Raw genomic sequence first — 19,605 nt, 5'->3', positions numbered from 1 at the left:
CCACGTACGATAGCCATCCGTAAAAAATATAAATGATTGAGTGCATATATGGTAAACTGAGTTTATGTAAAAAAGGGGGGTTGGGAGGGGGGTTTCTTCTGGTGAGTTCTGGAGGAGGTGTGCGTCAGAAGGGTGGAAGTAGGGCGGGGGATGAAGCGGCCTTCCCCTCAGTCGTGATCTGGTGGTGCTCGTGCCAACCCCTCGGGCACACAGAGGGGTAAAACACATAAACACACACACACACACACACGCTCAGGCTACCGGCTCTATCATCGCCGCTACCCTCTAGTCGGCGCTTATAGTGGCCACCTGTACACGGCAGCGAGGAGCAGCTCTGCTGAACGAGTACATCAATGTACCTTGATTATTTTCAGGTCCGTGTGATAAAAAGACGTTTCGTGGAAAGCAAAGCATGGACATAAACAAACATAAAAAGCAGTGTCGATATCTGTCATATGGCTATAAACATGACTCAAATAGTAAGACTTTTTGTGTGTGGAAATTGTCTCGCCAATTTGTAATAGGATACAAAGTGTCTGATGAGTGAATATGGACTTGGAGTCACCGTGTTGAAACAAATTATTACAAGTTCCGAGACTATGACTGAAGTGTTAATTTCTAATATGTTGAAATCCTGTAACATTCAAACCAATATTTCAGGAGTTTTTTCCCTGGTATCCGATACCACAAGTGAAAAAAAAAGTGAGAAATGTGAAACATTGCTGCTATTGTATGTGATCTACCGGGGTTTATACACGATAGTACGCGGTCTATCTTATGTCCATTAACTGGAAAAGTTTAGGGATAATCCAACCTACCGTAAGAGATGGGATATATACATCGAAAGGTGTACCCCCTTTTCCCGGTGGGTATACACCTATTATTGTGCACCCCATACTCATCCTGTGAGCGGTAGCGCAAAAGCATTACAGAGGGCACAAAAGTCCTGGACAATGTTCAGGACTATTGTATACTCGCTGATTGCTCAGTAAGATATTGTAGTGATCCTAATAACCCTCAGAGGTTGTATAGGCCTGAAACCAACACAATCAGAAACTTCGAAGACAACACCCGGCCGTACCTAGACTAAACCTAACCTGGGTAAAAACTTTACCTAACTAAGAACACTCCTATATTCTTACCTAGCTCAAGACACGATACACAGAAATCACAATAGAGTGATATATCAAATGAACAAATCCACGTTCGTTTGTTCAAGGACATGATGCTGGATGTAACGTACATATTTGTTTAGAAAATGTTTATTTTAACCCAGGATAGGGGTTTAGAAAGCCTATAAGATAGATTGGACGTCCATGCTTCAAACAGAACCCTGTTTAAGAAGTAGTGTGTTTATTGCCTAAACATTCGTTTTTTTTTTTAACGAAGGTATATACACAGAGCGTAAGGGGATATTTAGGTACGCAGTAGACCACGTACTAAAATATAAACATTCCGGTAGACTGCGTAATGTCCACTACACGTTCAACATATTCCGGTAGACTGCGTAATGTCCACTACACGTTCAACATATTCCGGTAGACTGCGTAATGTCCACTACACGTTCAACATATTCCGGTAGACTGCGTAATGTCCACTACACGCTCAACATATTCCGGTAGACTGCGTAATGTCCACTACACGCTCAACATATTCCGGTAGACTGCGTAATGTCCACTACACGTTCAACATATTCCGGTAGACTGCGTAATGTCCACTACACGCTCAACATATTCCGGTAGACTGCGTAATGTCCACTACACGTTCAACATATTCCGGTAGACTGCGTAATGTCCACTACACGTTCAACATATTCCGGTAGACTGCGTAATGTCCACTACACGTTCAACATATTCCGGTAGACTGCGTAATGTCCACTACACGTTCAACATATTCCGGTAGACTGCGTAATGTCCACTACACGTTCAACATATTCCGGTAGACTGCGTAATGTCCACTACACGCTCAACATATTCCGGTAGACTGCGTAATGTCCACTACACGCTCAACATATTCCGGTAGACTGCGTAATGTCCACTACACGTTCAACATATTCCGGTAGACTGCGTAATGTCCACTACACGTTCAACATATTCCGGTAGACTGCGTAATGTCCACTACACGTTCAACATATTCCGGTAGACTGCGTAATGTCCACTACACGCTCAACATATTCCGGTAGACTGCGTAATGTCCACTACACGTTCAACATATTCCGGTAGACTGCGTAATGTCCACTACACGCTCAACATATTCCATGCTGCTTGGAACGTTGTGTTCCAAGCAACTGAATCTAAAACAACAATAGGTAGACTGTTAGCTAGCTGTTACCTAGCAGTAAAATAGGTACCTGGGAGTTAGTCAGCTGTCACGGGCTGTTTCCTGGGGGTGGAGGCCTGGTTGAGGAACGGGCCGCGGGGACACTAAAGCCCCGAAATCATCTCAAGATAAGACACAATACTAAAGTAGCATCAAATGAAAGAACGAAACGTCAAAAACATTTAGCCACATCAAACAAACACTACACTGTTTAACACTACACTACACTGCACTACACTACACTACACTGTTTAACACTACACTACACTACACTGTTTAACACTGCACTACACTACACTGTTTAACACTACACTACACTACACTGTTTAACACTACACTACACTGTTTAACACTGCACTACACTACACTGTTTAACACTACACTACACTACACTGTTTAACACTACACTACACTTCACTGTTTAACACTGCACAACACTACACAGTTTAAACAGAAGCACCACACTAGACATGCACAGTTAAAGAAACCGCGGAATAGGCTTAATGGAATCGTTTATATCTAGTTACAGGCGAATAAAGGGTGTGTGACCCAAGTAGTTAATGCAATATGTGCGGTGTCTCTTTTCATGGATGGGTTTAAGGGCTTCCTGGGGCCCTTATTGAGGTGGTGGTCTCAGTACCATCAAGTATTCTTTAATCCTGTGGATAGTGCAAGAAGAACGTAAACACTTATTACAAGTAATTGTGCCGTATGTACTTACATTGTAAATGCTTAAAATTGTAATATTTTTATTGGGCTTAGCGCCAATATCAACCTATGGAAGGTTATTAAGCTAAACTCCTACTGACCAACCAGCACGTACACGTCAACTCTGGATATACTACAGGATTAAAGTAGTCCCCCCCTCGGTGTATGTACACCGCAATGCGGGTTGTTGTTGTAGTTATAGATTCAGCTACTCGGAAAAAGTTCCAAGTAGTACGAGCTTATGGTGAGCCCGTAGTGGAGTTACCTGGCACAGGAACGGTGCTCTGTGGGTTACACCACTCAATATATACACCTTGTACTGCACCTAGTGTTATCTTGAGATTATCTTGAGATGATTTCGGGGCTTTTTAGTGTCCCCGCGGCCCGGTCCTCGACCAGGCCTCCACCCCCAGGAAGCAGCCCGTGACAGCTGACTAACACCCAGGTACCTATTTTACTGCTAGGTAACAGGGGCATAGGGTGAAAGAAACTCTGCCCAATGTTTCTCGCCGGCGCCTGGGATCGAACCCAGGACCACAGGATCACAAGTCCAGCGTGCTGTCCGCTCGGCCGACCGGCTCTAAGTGTGAATATACTTAAATATTACTTCTGACGACTTCTCGAGGTTTGGTTCAAGCGCCCCTACTGCGAACTACATGCTTCACCTTTCCAGAGTTTACATTGTATATATAATTAGTTGCTACTTGGGTGATTCATAAAGGTGTTAACTACAAGCGAGAAGCCCGGTTTTGTTGAATGTTTCCAAGACAGTGATTATGTCTCCAGTTATGCGTTAGCCTGAAATAATAATCTAACGGAGGGGGGGGGAGGGGGGAAGGGTTTTACAGAATAATTTAAGTTTCTCCTTAAATGAACTGATTCTATTGATAGAGAGTCATTGGTTTATAATTATGCGTTAACTTCATTATATTTGAAAAATTCCAATATATTTCGCAATAAAAAAGTCCTTAACATTTTTATATATTTCTTTAATATAGTGTTAAGTTAAGGTTGACCATAAACATGATTCCGCGGGTGCGGGATTATAATTGATGTAGGTTAGCGCTATCTCTAGTTGGTTTATTAAAAATATGAATCTAAATAAATTGTACCCCGTTATTGTGGTTCAAAGCCATAATTACGTATTCACATTACCTGAGCTAAACTTAAAGAGTTTAGTGCGGTATTGGGCTTCAAGGCCGGGAACCTCTAGAGGGTTATTAAAGTATGTTGACCAGACCACACACTAGAAGTTGAAGGAACGACAACGTTTCGGTCCGTCCGGGACCATTCTCAAGATCGACTTGAGAATGGTCCAGGACGGACCGAAACGTCGTCGTCCCTTCAACTTCTAGTGTGTGGTCTGGTCAACATACTTCAGCCACGTTATTGTGACTCATCGCCTGCATAGGGTCATTAAAGCCTCACAATTACTTATTGACCACACGGCACAAATGCTTTAGTCTGGCTCATATTCCAAGACTAAAGTAAACTATTAAAATGTTGGGACTGCACGATGTATGTAAAGATGAGAGTGTGTAGCACTTCCTTTCATCTTGGCAGATTGTACCTTTTGACATGCTGACACCTGCATACTCTTCCTTTGACCTTGGCAGATTGTATCTTTTGACATGCTGACCCCTGCATACTCTTCCTTTGATCTTGGCAGATTGTACCTTTTGACATGCTGACACCTGCATACTCTTCCTTTGACCTTGGCAGATTGTTCCCTTTGACATGCTGACCCCTGCATACTCTTCCTTTGATCTTGGCAGATTGTACCTTTTGACATGCTGACCCCTGCATACTCTTCCTTTGACCTTGGCAGATTGTACCTTTTGACATGCTGACCCCTGCATACTCTTCCTTTGACCTTGGCAGATTGTACCTTTTGACATGCTGACCCCTGCATACTCTTCCTTTGACCTTGGCAGATTGTACCTTTTGACATGCTGACCCCTGCATACTCCACCAAGAAACTAATCACAAACAACCCTCATGCTCAGCTTGCTGCTAAATTAAGTCACATACACAATACACAAGTCACAAACAGTCTCCGTGGTGTAGTGGTAAGACACTCGCCTGGCGTTCCGCGAGCGCTATGTCATGGGTTCGTATCCTGGCCGGGGAGGATTTACTGGGCGCAATTCCTTAACTGTAGCCTCTGTTTAACGCAACAGTAAAATGTGTACTTGGATGAAAAAACGATTCTTCGCGGCAGGGGATCGTATTCCAGGGACCATAGGATTAAGGACTTGCCCGAAACGCTACGCGTACTAGTGGCTGTACAAGAATGTAACAACTCTTGTATATATCTCAACAAAAAAAAAAAAAAACTAAAAACATCACACAGACCCTATACACTGACGGATCACTCAATTCACTTAGAGGGAGGATCGGAAGTGCTGTTATTGTTCATCAGCCTGATGAAGCACAATTTCAAAGAATATAATGAGTTAGTATTATAATGAGTTAATATTATAATGTATTATATGAGTTAGTATGGTAGCCGGTCGGCCGAGCGGACAGCACGCTGGACTTGTGATCCTGTGGTCCTGGGTTCGATCCCAGGCGCCGGCGAGAAACAATGGGCAGAGTTTCTTTCACCCTATGCCTCTGTTACCTAGCAGTAAAATAGGTACCTGGGTGTTAGTCAGCTGTCACGGGCTGCTTCCTAGGGGGTGGAGGCCTGGTCGAGGACCGGGCCGCGGGGACACTAAAGCCCCGAAATCATCTCAAGATAACCTCAAGATAGTAACTGGACATCTACCTTGCAAATTGAACTGGTGGCACTCAAAATTCATGACAATACTGAAGTAGACAGAATAATTATTTCTGACTCTCTTTTCTCACTACGAGCATTAATAGCTTACAATCAAATTATAACGTGCTTGTCTCCGAAGCCAGACATAGATATATATAATATACAGTATACGCATACTTAATAAAAGGGTCAAAATCAAAATATTGTGGATTACCTCTCACATTAGACTGCAGGAACTGAATGATAAAGTTGATGTCTTTGCAAAGATTGCAGTAAATAAAGACAATGTTGAATGTAATCTTGAGCTATCAAATACTGTAGATCCCTTATCATAAGCCGAAAACTCATGGATAAATTTGAAGAAAGCAGAATAGTGCAAACAGTAGCTTATACAGATCCAATATTCATCACGGTGAAATGTCAAACAGAACATGTATATGGGGCAAGTAGCACAACCAGTAGACTAACAGACGTTGTCACAGCTCGAATACTACTTGGCTACAACCCGCCAAACACACACCGAAACTACGACGTTGGTACAACGTTTGAACAAGTTTTAACACTTCCTAACCAGTTATAACAACCAATATAGCAAGTTGTAACAACGTTCTAATACATCATAAACACGTTAAGCCAAGATGTAACAACTTTATTACAAGTTGTAACAAGCGGAAAATAGAGACAGTTTCAGTTTGTGTTTCCAGGGAAGTATCCCCTAACGGTTCGGTTGTATAGGGAGCTTGATAAAGTTAAGTGTAAAGTGTGTACTCACCTATTTGTGCTTGCGGGGGTTGAGCTTTGGCTCTTTGGTCCCGCCTCTCAACTGTCAATCAACTGGTGTACAGATTCCTGAGCCTACTGGGCTCTATCATATCTACATTTAAAACTGTGTATGGAGTCAGCCTCCACCACATCACTGCCTAATGCATTCCATCCGTTAACTACTCTGACACTGAAAAAGTTCCTTCTAACGTCTCTGTGGCTCATGTGGGTACTCAGTTTCCACCTGTGTCCCCTTGTTCGCGTCCCACCAGTGTGGACAACGACGGGGGGGGGGGGACACACTTTCAATATGTGCATTTGTGGCATTACATCTTAAGACTGTGAAAAATATTGAGTCATTTAAAGATGAATCTGAACTCATTCTGCGTGAAAAGGCAAACCATCTTATTACAAATGATAAGATGTATGAAATCCTTGCACTGTATCCGTGTTTCACTTCAGGTTGATAAATGGCATATGAGAGTAAGGAGCAAGCAGTGTAGGTAAATAATAAACAGCTCACAGGATGAGTATGGGGTGCACAATAAACTACTGCTCACAGGATGAGTATGGGGTGCACAATAAATTACTGCTCACAGGATGAGTATGGGGTGCACAATAAACTACTGCTCACAGGATGAGTATGGGGTGCACAATAAACTACTGCTCACAGGATGAGTATGGGGTGCACAATAAATTACTGCTCACAGGATGAGTATGGGGTGCACAATAAACTACTGCTCACGGGATGAGTATGGGGTGCACGATAAACTACTGCTCACAGGATGAGTATGGGGTGCACAATAAACTACTGCTCACAGGATGAGTATGGGGTGCACAATAAATTACTGCTCACAGGATGAGTATGGGGTGCACAATAAACTACTGCTCACAGGATGAGTATGGGGTGCACAATAAACTACTGCTCACAGGATGAGTATGGGGTGCACAATAAACTACTGCTCACAGGATGAGTATGGGGTGCACAATAAACTACCACTCACGGGATGAGTATGGGGTGCACAATAAACTACTGCTCACAGGATGAGTATGGAGTGCACAAACTACTGCTCACGGGATGAGTATGGGGGTGCACAATAAACTACTGCTCACAGGATGAGTATGGGGTGCACAATAAACTACCATTCACAGGATGAGTATGGGGCGCACAATAAACTACCGCTCACAGGATGAGTATGGGGCGCACAATAAACTACCACTCATAGGATGAGTATGGGGTGCACAATAAACTACTGCTCACAGGATGAGTATGGGTGCACAATAAACTACTGCTCACAGGATGAGTATGGGGTGCACAATAAACTACTGCTCACAGGATGAGTATGGGGTGCACAATAAACTACTGCTCACAGGATGAGTATGGGGTGCACAATAAACTACCACTCACAGGATGAGTATGGGGTGCACAATAAACTACTGCTCACAGGATGAGTATGGGGTGCACAATAAACTACCACTCACAGCATGAGTATGGGGTGCACAATAAACTACCACTCACAGGATGAGTATGGGGTGCACAATAAACTACTGCTCACAGGATGAGTATGGGGTGCACAATAAACTACCACTCACAGGATGAGTATGGGGTGCACAATAAACTACCACTCACAGGATGAGTATGGGGTGCACAATAAACTACCACTCACAGGATGAGTATGGGGTGCACAGTAAACTAGCCGCCTCCGGTGGTAACAATCAAATCTAGAAAAATTACAAAAAGTTTACTTTTGTTTACATTAAGTGCAGTGCATATAAATTTTTCACCGTCAAGCTCTTAATATTTAGTCACTAATGCTTTAAACACTAAAAAGTGTTGAATCTAAATCAGGCTCCACTTCGAGTGAACGTGCATAGGTCATAGCTTACATGTCCAAGCTGTTGGACAAATAAATAAGGACGTCACACCAAAGCCGCTTGGGGGGTGGGGGCCAACCCATGCAACGCGACCTTTCGGGGGGCCCAACCCATGCAACGCGACCTTTCGGGGGGCCCAGCCCATGCAACGCGACCTTTCGGGGGGCCCAGCCCATGCAACGCGACCTTCGGGGGGCCCAACCCATGCAACGCGACCTTTCGGGGGGCCCAACCAATGCAACGCGACCTTTCGGGGGCCCAACCCATGCAACGCGACCTTTCGGGGGCCCAACCCATGCAACGCGACCTTTCGGGGGCCCAACCCATGCAACGCGACCTTTCGGGGGCCCAACCCATGCAACGCGACCTTCGGGGGGGCCCAACCCATGCAACGCGACCTTTCGGGGGCCCAACCCATGCAACGCGACCTTCGGGGGGGCCCAACCCATGCAACGCGACCTTTCGGGGGGCCCAACCCATGCAACGCGACCTTTCGGGGGGCCCAACCCATGCAACGCGACCTTTCGGGGGGCCCAACCCATGCAACGCGACCTTTCGGGGGGCCCAACCCATGCAACGCGACCTTCGGGGGGGCGGCCCAACCCATGCAACGCGACCTTCGGGGGGGCCCAACCCATGCAACGCGACCTTTCGGGGGGCCCAACCCATGTAACGCGACCTTCGGGGGCCCAACCCATGCAACGCGACCTTCGGGGGGGGGGGGGCCCAACCCATGCAACGCGACCTTTCGGGGGGCCCAACCCATGCAACGCGACCTTTCGGGGGGCCCAACCCATGCAACGCGACCTTTCGGGGGGCCCAACCCATGCAACGCGACCTTTCGGGGGGCCCAACCCATGCAACGCGACCTTCGGGGGGCCCAACCCATGCAACGCGACCTTTCGGGGGCCCAACCCATGCAACGCGACCTTTCGGGGGCCCAACCCATGCAACGCGACCTTTCGGGGGCCCAACCCATGCAACGCGACCTTTCGGGGGCCCAACCCATGCAACGCGACCTTTCGGGGGCCCAACCCATGCAACGCGACCTTCGGGGGGGGGGCCCAACCCATGCAACGCGACCTTTCGGGGGCCCAACCCATGCAACGCGACCTTTCGGGGGCCCAACCCATGCAACGCGACCTTCGGGGGGCCCAACCCATGCAACGCGACCTTCGGGGGGCCCAACCCATGCAACGCGACCTTCGGGGGGCCCAACCCATGCAACGCGACCTTCGGGGGGCCCAACCCATGCAACGCGACCTTCGGGGGGCCCAACCCATGCAACGCGACCTTTCGGGGGGCCCAACCCATGCAACGCGACCTTTCGGGGGCCCAACCCATGCAACGCGACCTTCGGGGGGGGCCCAACCCATGCAACGCGACCTTTCGGGGGCCCAACCCATGGAAAGCGACCTTGTGCTGATGAATGCTATCAACATATTGAGGTCAGGAGGCCCCTCGCCGTCCTCAGGCGTGGGGGCTGGCGGGGTACCTCGCTGAAAGTTCCCATATCTCTCTACCTTAATTCCCTATTCAGGATCCCTCGGTCCCCCACCCCGTCGCTCTACCTCCACCACCCTGCCCGCCGTGCCCACCGTCTCCCCTGGCGGCACTGGGCGGCCTGCCAAGCCAGTACCCCGCCTCACTTCCCGCCCACCTGCTTCTAGAACGACTCGTCCCGCCTCTTTAGGATCAATTTTATTGAACTAGTCTTCTATTGCCTGATGGGCTTATTGGCTTGCTTCTTATTGGACTAATTAATAGGTGTTATTGTATTGTTTCTGGAGGTTTAATATTTCATTGAATTTATTCAAGTATTTCAAGTGATGACAACAGTATGATACATTAAATTAGTAAGAGTCAAACTGGCGTTAAGTCGCGTTTAAAAAAAAAAAAGTTATATTTAACATTTTATGTTATGATCCTTCTTTTGTCAGCCATTAAAGACCCGTTTAATTAGCCTTTAATATGCTTTCGTGAATCAACACCATCGAGGCTCGCACCTCAGGGCAAACTCTGGTCTAGTGTCACTGTTTATGTTGCTTATAATCTCTGCAGCTATTGGATATTTAGCTTCACACACACAGACATGGTCATGTCTCGGGGAGACATGATCACTACCTACAAAATTCTCAGAGGAATTGGCAGGGTAGATAAAGACAAACTATTTAACACAGGTGCTACGCGAACAAGGGGACACAGGTGGAAAAAAGAGTATCCAAATGAGCCATAGGGACGTTTGCAAGAACTTTTTCAGTGTCAGAGTAGTTAACAGGTGGAATGCATTAGGCAGTAATGTGGTGGAGGCTGACTCCATACACAGTTTCAAGTGTAGATATGATAGAGCCCAGTAGGCTCAGGAACCTGTACACCAGTTGATTGACAGTTGAGAGGCGGGACCAAAGAGCCAGAGCTCAACACCCGCAAACACAACTATGTGAACGCGCGCGCACACGCGCACACACACGCGCGCACACACACACACACACACACACACACACACACACACACACACACACACACACACACACACACACACACACACACACACACACACACACACAGGGGGCCTCGCGGCTGAGTGGACAGCGGTCGTAATCCTAAGGGCCCGGGTTCGATCCCCGGCAGAGGCAGAAACAAATAGGCCGAGTTTGTTTCACCCTGATGCAGCTGTTCACCTAGCAGTAAATAGGTAGCTGGGAGTTAGACAGCTGCTACGGGCTGCTTCCTGGGTGTGTGTGTTAAAGATAAGTATATATAGTAGATATAATAGAGGAAAAATAAATTAGTTAGAAAAGCGAGGTTCAAGAGCTAATAGCTCGATTCTGCAGACACAAATAGTAAATGTATAATATATATATATATATATATATATATATATATATATATATATATATATATATATATATATATATATATATATATATATATATATATATATATATATATATATATATATATATATATCCCCCATAACTCTTGCCACAGCATGATACATTGACAGATAAAGAGCATCAGAGTGAAGTAACACCAACAGATTGACGATTTGTTAATGACGTATATAAAACGATAGCCGTGTGCCAACATCCCGTGAAGGCTACCCAGTCGTGCCCAGTGCTGGCCGTAAGCAAGGAGTGGTGCACAAGAACAGCCACTGGGGCTTACCGTTGCCGCTATGTGGCCTTCACACATCGCCAGGCCCCTCCAGCGAGCTCCCGTCAAGAGATCGGTAGGTCACTCTTGGGTTCATATACACGAGGTACTTGTGTTGGGGGTGTTCCAGGTGATTGTGTTGGGGGTGTTCCAGGAGGTGATTGTGGTGGGGGTGTTCCAGGAGGTGCTTGTGTTGTGGGTGTTCCAGGTGATTGTGTTGGGGGTGTTCCAGGAGGTGTTTGTGTTGTGGGTGTTCCAGGTGATTGTGTTGTGGGTGTTCCAGGTGATTGTGTTGGGGGTGTTCCAGGTGACTGTGTTGCGGGTGCTCCAGGAGGTGATTGTGGTGGGGGTGTTCCAGGTGATTGTGTTGGGGGTGTTCCAGGTGATTGTGTTGGGGGTGTTCCAGGAGGTGATTGTGGTGGGGGTGTTCCAGGAGGTGCTTGTGTTGTGGGTGTTCCAGGTGATTGTGTTGGGGGTGTTCCAGGAGGTGTTTGTGTTGGGGGTGTTCCAGGAGGTGTTTGTGTTGGGGGTGTTCCAGGAGGTGATTGTGTTGGGCGTGTTCCAGGAGGTGATTGTGTTGGAGGTGTTTCAGGTGATTGTGGTGGGGGTGTTCCAGGAGGTGATTGTGTTGGAGGTGTTTCAGGTGATTGTGGTGGGGGTGTTCCAGGAGGTGCTTGTGTTGGGGTGTTCCAGGAGGTGCTTGTGTTGGGGTGTTCCAGGAGGTGCTTGTGTTGGGGTGTTCCAGGAGGTGATTGTGTTGGAGGTGTTTCAGGTGATTGTGGTGGGGGTGTTCCAGGAGGTGCTTGTGTTGGGGTGTTCCAGGAGGTGCTTGTGTTGGGGGTGTTCCAGGAGGTGCTTGTGTTGGGGGTGTTCCAGGAGGTGCTTGTGTTGGGGGTGTTCCAGGAGGTGCTTGTGTTGGGGGTGTTCCAGGAGGTGCTTGTGTTGGGGGTGTTCCAGGAGGTGATTGTGTTGGGCGTGTTCCAGGAGGTGATTGTGTTGGAGGTGTTTCAGGTGATTGTGGTGGGGGTGTTCCAGGAGGTGCTTGTGTTGGGGTGTTCTAGGAGGTGTTTGTGTTGGGGGTGTTCCAGGAGGTGATTGTGTTGGAGGTGTTTCAGGTGATTGTGGTGGGGGTGTTCCAGGAGGTGCTTGTGTTGGGGTGTTCCAGGTGATTGTGTTGGGGGTGTTCCAGGTGATTGTGTTGGGGGTGTTCCAGGTGACTGTTGCGAGTGTTCCAGGAGGTGATTGTGGTGGGGGTGTTCCAGGAGGTGCTTGTGTTGTGGGTGTTCCAGGTGATTGTGTTGGGGGTGTTCCAGGAGGTGCTTGTGTTGTGGGTGTTCCAGGAGGTGATTGTATTTGGTGTTCCAGGAGGTGATTGTGATGGGGGGGGGTGTTCCAGAAGGTGCTTGTATTTGGTGTTCCAAGTGTTGCAACCAAATAGTATATTTTATCACTAGATTACCCTCTATTATTGTCTATTTTTACCGTTTATGGCCGTTAGTGTGGAATGTTCAGAGGTTAGTGGAGCACTGAGAATGTTTTTCTCATTCGTCCGTTACTCGGGGGTGTCCAAACGCTCGGAGGGACTGGGTGAAAGCATGTCATTTGATACAATTCTGTCTCCTGAGGGAACGCAGTTTGCTAAGGACGTTTACATGACGTAATGAATGCGTCTTTGTTTGGGTAAGCGGACGTCTCAATACTGCTACTGAAACAGATGCATATCGAAGCCAAAAACTGGATTAGGAGTAGGTTCACCTTGAATTTGTTAATGGTTGAGTGTAGATTAAAAGGCCCAGTTTTCGTTTCCAATGTTTAATTTTTATGAATCGCTTAGTTTCTATACTATTTATGCACATTTTGTGTATATATAAAAGTAGCTTAAAAGTTTATGTAGTGTATATATAAAAGTAGCTTATATTAGGCTACTTGTTTATTAGATTCGACCCCATACGTGATGCTGGCAAATAACCTGTCATTTTGGCTCATAAATGATGGTCCGCGTGTCTCAATGTGCACACCTGTACACTTATGTACATCTGTGCTATTCTATACCACCTGTACCCGTGTGTACACCTGTCCTGGGACTGGTGGGGGGTTATGATTGGCGAGGGGTGAAGGGGGGGGGGAGTATAAGGTGTGGCTAGTGTGTATCTCAGGGTTACCTTACACCAACCACCTTACCCCTCCCCCCCCCTTGTCTCACCAACGACGCCCCCCCCCCCTCACCCCCCCCCTCACCTATTCCACTTAGTCCTTTCCACAACATTGGTATTTTTTTTTTTTTTGCCTATCTCGAGTTCCCGTCCACCTCCTTCCCGTGCCCCGATATTTCCCTCCTCTCTCACCACCATTCCATTCCCCCTCACCACCATTCCTTCCTCCCTCACCACCATTTTCCATCTCCCTCCCTCCCCCTTCCCCACCTCTTAGCGCCACCTGCAGGGCGTTCACCTCTGTAGTCCACCACCACCACCACCATCATCCCCCACCACCATCATCTCCCACCACCACCACTACCACCACCCCCATTATTACCACAGCCTTGTCCACCAATGGAGCGGTGACTGTTGGCATCCTGTGTACAACGTCGACACCTGTATCTGTATTGCTTGTACCACCGTTTACAAAATCTGTAACTTCTCTTCTAATGTGGACATACTGTAGAATATTAAAATGGGGTTTATTGGTTTCGTTAACGTTTCCAGTGTCGAAAGATTGTTTACTGGAGGCATGATCAACCTGGTGTCTTGTTTTGGTGATGCATTGCGAATATCGTCAGCCTGTAGCCTAGCTAAATCGAGTTTGTAGGCTACAGGCTGAGTATTTGTGTATCTGTGTATTTGTGTATTTGTGTATCTGTGTATTTGTGTATTTGTGGCATCAGCATGTACAGCTTTGTTGGTAGTTGACTAGTTTTCAGAATGTGTATGTTAGTGTCGACCTGTTTGTTAGTGTCGGCATGTAAAGTGTCGACCTGTTTGTTGGTGTCGACATGTATGTTGGTTTCGACATGTATAGTAGTGTCGACATGTATGTTAGTGTCGACATGTATAGTAGTGTCGACATGTATAGTAGTGTCGACCTGTTTGTTGGTGTCGACATGTATGTTAGTGTTGACATGTATAGTAGTGTCGACATGTATAGTAGTGTCGACCTGTTTGTTGGTGTCGACATGTATATTAGTGTCGATATGTATATTAGTGTCGACATGTATGGTAGTGTTGAAAGAAAGTAAGTAAGTAATTATCAAAAGAAGTCACTAAGCCGGGAAGATTCTAGGTGAGTACACAGTGTTTACTCACCACCTTGATAAAGGAGGTTCATCCGAAAATTCGGTTTATTAATTAATACACTTATCGGTACATAAGTATTGGGTCTGTTCTTCATTTTGATGCAAAAAAACTCTTTGAATGTTGTGGTAAAAAGCTTCTCCATGAACACTTGTGTCTCAGGAGCGTCTCCTAGGCTCTTAAATGAACAGTAGTGAACTTTGGTAACTATTTCTTTGTATGAGGGTGGCCACTTGAGCGTGTCGGGGGCCAGATTCGAGAAGCCGTTACGCAAGCACTTACGAACCTGTACATCTTTTCTCAATCTTTGGCGGCTTTGTTTACAATTATTAAACAGTTAATGAGCTTCGAAGCACTAGGAGGCTCTTTATGACAATAACAACAGCTGAGTGGGAAGTTATCATGCTTGTAAACTGCTTAATAAATGTAACCAAAGTGGTCAAAAATTGAGGAAAGATGTACACGTTCGTAAGTACCTGAGCTACTGCTTCGTTAATCTGGCCCCAGATTATCTTCTTACTAGGGCAGTGGCTATTATTTTAATTATTATTATTATTATTATAAGATTTTAAATGATTATTATAGTAGCCTAATCTTCATTATTATTTATGTTATTCTTACAACTACACTTTAAATTCTGTTCAAATTGTTGGAAAAAATACCATGATTGATAAAAGAGGATAACTACATAGGACTTGGAAATAAAGTCCTGTATATATTTCATTAAAATGAAAAAGTAAAAAGTGCAAATTCTTAGCTAAGGTCCTATGCGATTCTCCTCTTTTATCATAGTATTTTCCCACACTAATCACCGTTATCATTCTCAGCTCCGTCCCGGTATAGTGATTACGTCCACGGGTGGATAATGAAGGCCCCTAACAACACTCCTTTTTTTCCCACAGGCTGAAGACGGAGAAGACTTTGCACGCCGAGGAATGGATGACCTGCGCGGCCGCCACCAGATGTTCCGCATGCCCAACTGGATGTCCGAGGACGACGACATGAGTGACTTGGCCACACGAATGTCCCACGCTCCGCACTTTGCCACTTTGGGCCGCCGTGGGGGCCCCTGGCGGGAGAGGCGCAGTTCGGGAGGCTCAGCTATGAGCGCAACTTCGGAGGATGATTCCTGTGACGCTGGGGCCACAGACAAGTCATCCCAGGGCTCGGCTGGATCTTCAGACGTTCCCAGCCACGAAATACCTATCCGACTTGAGGCCCCAGCACCTCCAGTGTCATCAGAACAACAGCAACAACAGGAAAATGAGCCCGTTGCGCCACTCTCCTCCAAGATAGGAGGCAACAGGAAGAGCAATCAGTATCCAGTGCGCACCACCTCCGCAGTGGACGCCAGCGACCACTCTGACAATGTGCCTCGGACGACTCGCTGTGCGTCTGCGCCCCCGGAAATGGCCGAACAGCCTGTGACACATGATACACAGACGCCACCAACCCAACAAAGGTTTGTCTCGAAAATTAACATAACGCCACAGGCACCACAGAGCCCCGGTTCGCCGCACCCAAAGGCCACACCGGTGTCCCCACTCCCCGCCAAGTTCAATACTGTGCCCAAGCCTTTCGTCCCTGCAAATAAACAGCAACAAGAAACCCAGCAACAGCCTCAGCAGTTCGTCGAGCAGCAACCACCCCAACAAATGCCCGAACAGCAGTGGCAGCACCAGCAACAACCGATGGCAGACTCGCAGTGGCAATACCAGCATCCCCAACCACAGTACCAGCAATATCCACAACAGAACCAGGAGCCACAACAGTACCAACAGTACTCCTACCAGCAGCAACAGCCTCCACCACCACCTCCCCCTCAGCAGCCCAACAGGCAGGCAGGTCAGAGGCCAAGTGTTGTTCGCAACATTCCCATCTTTGTGGAGGGCCGTGATGGTCCCATAGTTAACGAAGACTCGAATAACACACAAAAGCCTTCTGGCCAGTGGGGCCAAACTAGGCAGCAGCAGCATCCACAACAGTATCAGACAGCACAGCAACAGCATCCACAACAGTATCAGGGAGCACAGCAGCAGCATCCACAACAGTATCAGGGAGCACAGCAGCAGCATCCACAACAGTATCAGGGAGCACATCAGCAGCATCCGCAACAGTACCAGCCACAACAGCACCAGCCACAGCAGCAGCAACAGCCACAACAACAACAGAGGCAACAGAAGCCCTTGTTTAGACCACAACCTCATTCTCAGGCACAGCAAACTCCTCCTCATCCAGAACCTATTCCTCAACCGGTGCCCATGCCCATGCCCATGCCCATGCCCATGCCCCAACACTCCCAGCAGCAGCAGCCTCATCAATCTCAGGACCAGACAGACACACAGCCTGAGCGTAAGACTCAGTCCCCAGCCAAAGACCCACGTTTGGCACAGATTGAGGCAGTACGGGCGTCAATAGAAGAATATATAGACAAAGTTAATGGCTTCCAGGGAACCAAAAAAGACCGAGAGTTCCTTTATTTGGATGAAATGCTGACACGGGCATTGCTGCAGCTGGACAACGTCGACCCAGACGGCTGCGACGAAGTCCGAAAGGCGCGAAGAGCCGTTATTAAGGACATAAATGCTGCTATATCTGCACTCGAAGCCAAAGCCAGTGAGCCAAAAGTGGAGGACAAGAAGCAGGAACCTACTGCCGAGTCTATGGAAACAGAAACGAATCGGTGTCAGCCGTCAGTAGTCCCTGAAAAACAGCAACCAACGGAATCTCCCGCAGAGCATCCAGCGGAAGGCACCAACAGCCGCCAGCAGGAGGAGGAACAGCAGTCAGTAAAGCCTCCTGACGAGAGCACAAACTCTCATCTGGCCTCATCGACATCCGTGGGGGACGTCGAGAAGAAGATCGAGCCATCGGCTTCCACGGAGAAGATGGAGACGGAGTCGCAGGAACCAGCAACTACCTCAAGCGATGGCGGCCCTCCTGAAGGTCCAAACACTACCGCCTAAGATGGAGTGGCTCGTATTTGGTGATCAGCTTGTTAGCTGTGTCTCAGTGTCCTGTAAATATATATATGTGTGTGTGTGCATGGATTATACTAATATATAGACATTGCTATGAATAAATGGGAGTTTGAAGAACTCTGTTGTTGGCTTTTTCCTGTGTTTTGGCCAATGTCGGGTGACATTGTTTTCAAATTCTTTACACGACCAATTGTCAAAGTCAGAACTGAGCCTGAAATGTTTATGAACCTGAAAGGCTTTATGGCCCATATAACGACCAAACACTGAACCATAGTGCACATTCTCTCTCTCTCTCTCTCTCTCTCTCTCTCTCTCTCTCTCTCTCTCTCTCTCTCTCTCTCTCTCTCTCTCTCTCTCTCTCTCTCTCTCTCTCTCTCTCTCTCTCTCTCTCTCTCTCTCTCTCTCTCTCTCACACACACACATGATGTAAACAATGTACATAGAGCAGCAGTCTCCACCAACCTCCACCAGCTGACATTAAAGCCACCCGATAGCATCTATTCCCAAGCTGACTGCTGGAAACTGTGAGGGAAATGCCTGATTATATCAGAGGTTGGCACCGTGCCTCATGGGCCAGGAAGAGTTCTGCCGCGCACAAACCTATTTTGGCACCCTCATACCTACTCCCAGGAATTGCTGCGGCGCCTGTATGAGCAGAGGAGTGAAGCTGTGGGTGTATGAGCTGAGTGAAGCAGTGGTTGTATGAGCTGAGTGAAGCCGTGGTTGTATGAGCAGAGGAGTGAAGCTGTGGGTGTATGAGCTGAGTGAAGCCGTGGTTGTATGAGCAGAGGAGAGGAGTGAAGCTGTAAGTGTATGAGCTGAGTGAAGCAGTGGTTGTATAAGCAGAGGAGTGAAGCTGTGGGTGTATGAGCTGAGTGAAGCAGTGGTTGTATGAGCAGAGGAGTGAAGCTGTGGGTGTATGAGCTGAGTGAAGCAGTGGTTGTATAAGCAGGGGAGTGAAGCTGTGGGTGTATGAGCTGAGTGAAGCAGTGGTTGTATGAGCAGAGGAGTGAAGCTGTGGGTGTATGAGCTGAGTGAAGCAGTGGTTGTATGAGCAGAGGAGTGAAGCAGTGGGTGTATGAGCTGAGTGAAGCCGTGGTTGAATGAGCAGAGGAGTGAAGCTGTGGGTGTATGAGCTGAGTGAAGCCGTTGTTGTATGAATAGAGGGGCGAAGCAATAGTTGTATGAGCAGAGGCGTGAAGCAATAGTTGTTCGAACAGAAGCAGAACCTCGACTCCGACAAACTCCTTCACACCAACGTCCTCAATACAGCGTATGAAGTTTCTCAGGGCGGCCAGCAGTGGCGCCCCTCGTCGTACACATTAATACTAGCTTCCGGCCACTGGCGCCACCCCGTGTCTCTCTCCCACACTGAACCGTTTGGGCACTATAGCTCTTGATGACATCTTTTACGTGACCAAACTGTAGAAGATGGAAAACATTTACATTGTATTAAATATGGCCTTCGTGTCGTAAGTAAATCATATTGATGTTGTGAGCGTTGAATGACTCGGAGATGTGGAAATGAGGGGCGTCAACATTCGAGGAAATCTATAGATTAGAATATTATATATGACCACACGTGTGTGTGTGTGTGTGTGTGTAGATCTAGGTGAACACACACACACACATACACGCAGGTATCGTTCCACAATGTTACACCAAGGACACCAATATATCTCAAGGTGTATTGCTTAAGGCTCTAGTATTTACAATACTGCAGTTGCATCCTTGAAATACATGACTACCG

General features: G+C 47.3%; 1 protein-coding gene across 7 annotated transcripts in view; it reads left to right on the top strand.

Moving 5' to 3' along the window:
- LOC123759303 (BAG domain-containing protein Samui) overlaps positions 1-17,972 on the top strand; it is a 43,518-nt gene extending 25,546 nt beyond the window's left edge. For 4 of the 7 annotated variants that reach the window (XM_045744183.2, XM_045744187.2, XM_069335034.1 and 1 more), the window contains one exon: positions 15,777-17,972. In XM_045744183.2, the coding sequence (XP_045600139.1) occupies positions 15,777-17,840 (2,064 nt within the window). In that variant the 3' untranslated portion in view covers positions 17,841-17,972. Of the gene's footprint in view, positions 1-259; positions 375-11,504; positions 11,661-15,776 lie in introns of those variants that run through there. The other 3 variants (XM_045744184.2, XM_045744185.2, XM_045744186.2) reach the window with 2 other exon arrangements.
- Positions 17,973-19,605: the final 1,633 nt, after the last annotated feature.

Source organism: Procambarus clarkii, chromosome 32 (genome assembly GCF_040958095.1).
Source record: "Procambarus clarkii isolate CNS0578487 chromosome 32, FALCON_Pclarkii_2.0, whole genome shotgun sequence".
Taxonomy (NCBI): Eukaryota; Metazoa; Arthropoda; class Malacostraca; order Decapoda; family Cambaridae; genus Procambarus; species Procambarus clarkii.
The sequence above is the reverse complement of the archived record's forward strand: the minus strand, read 5'-3'. Positions and strand labels throughout refer to the sequence as shown.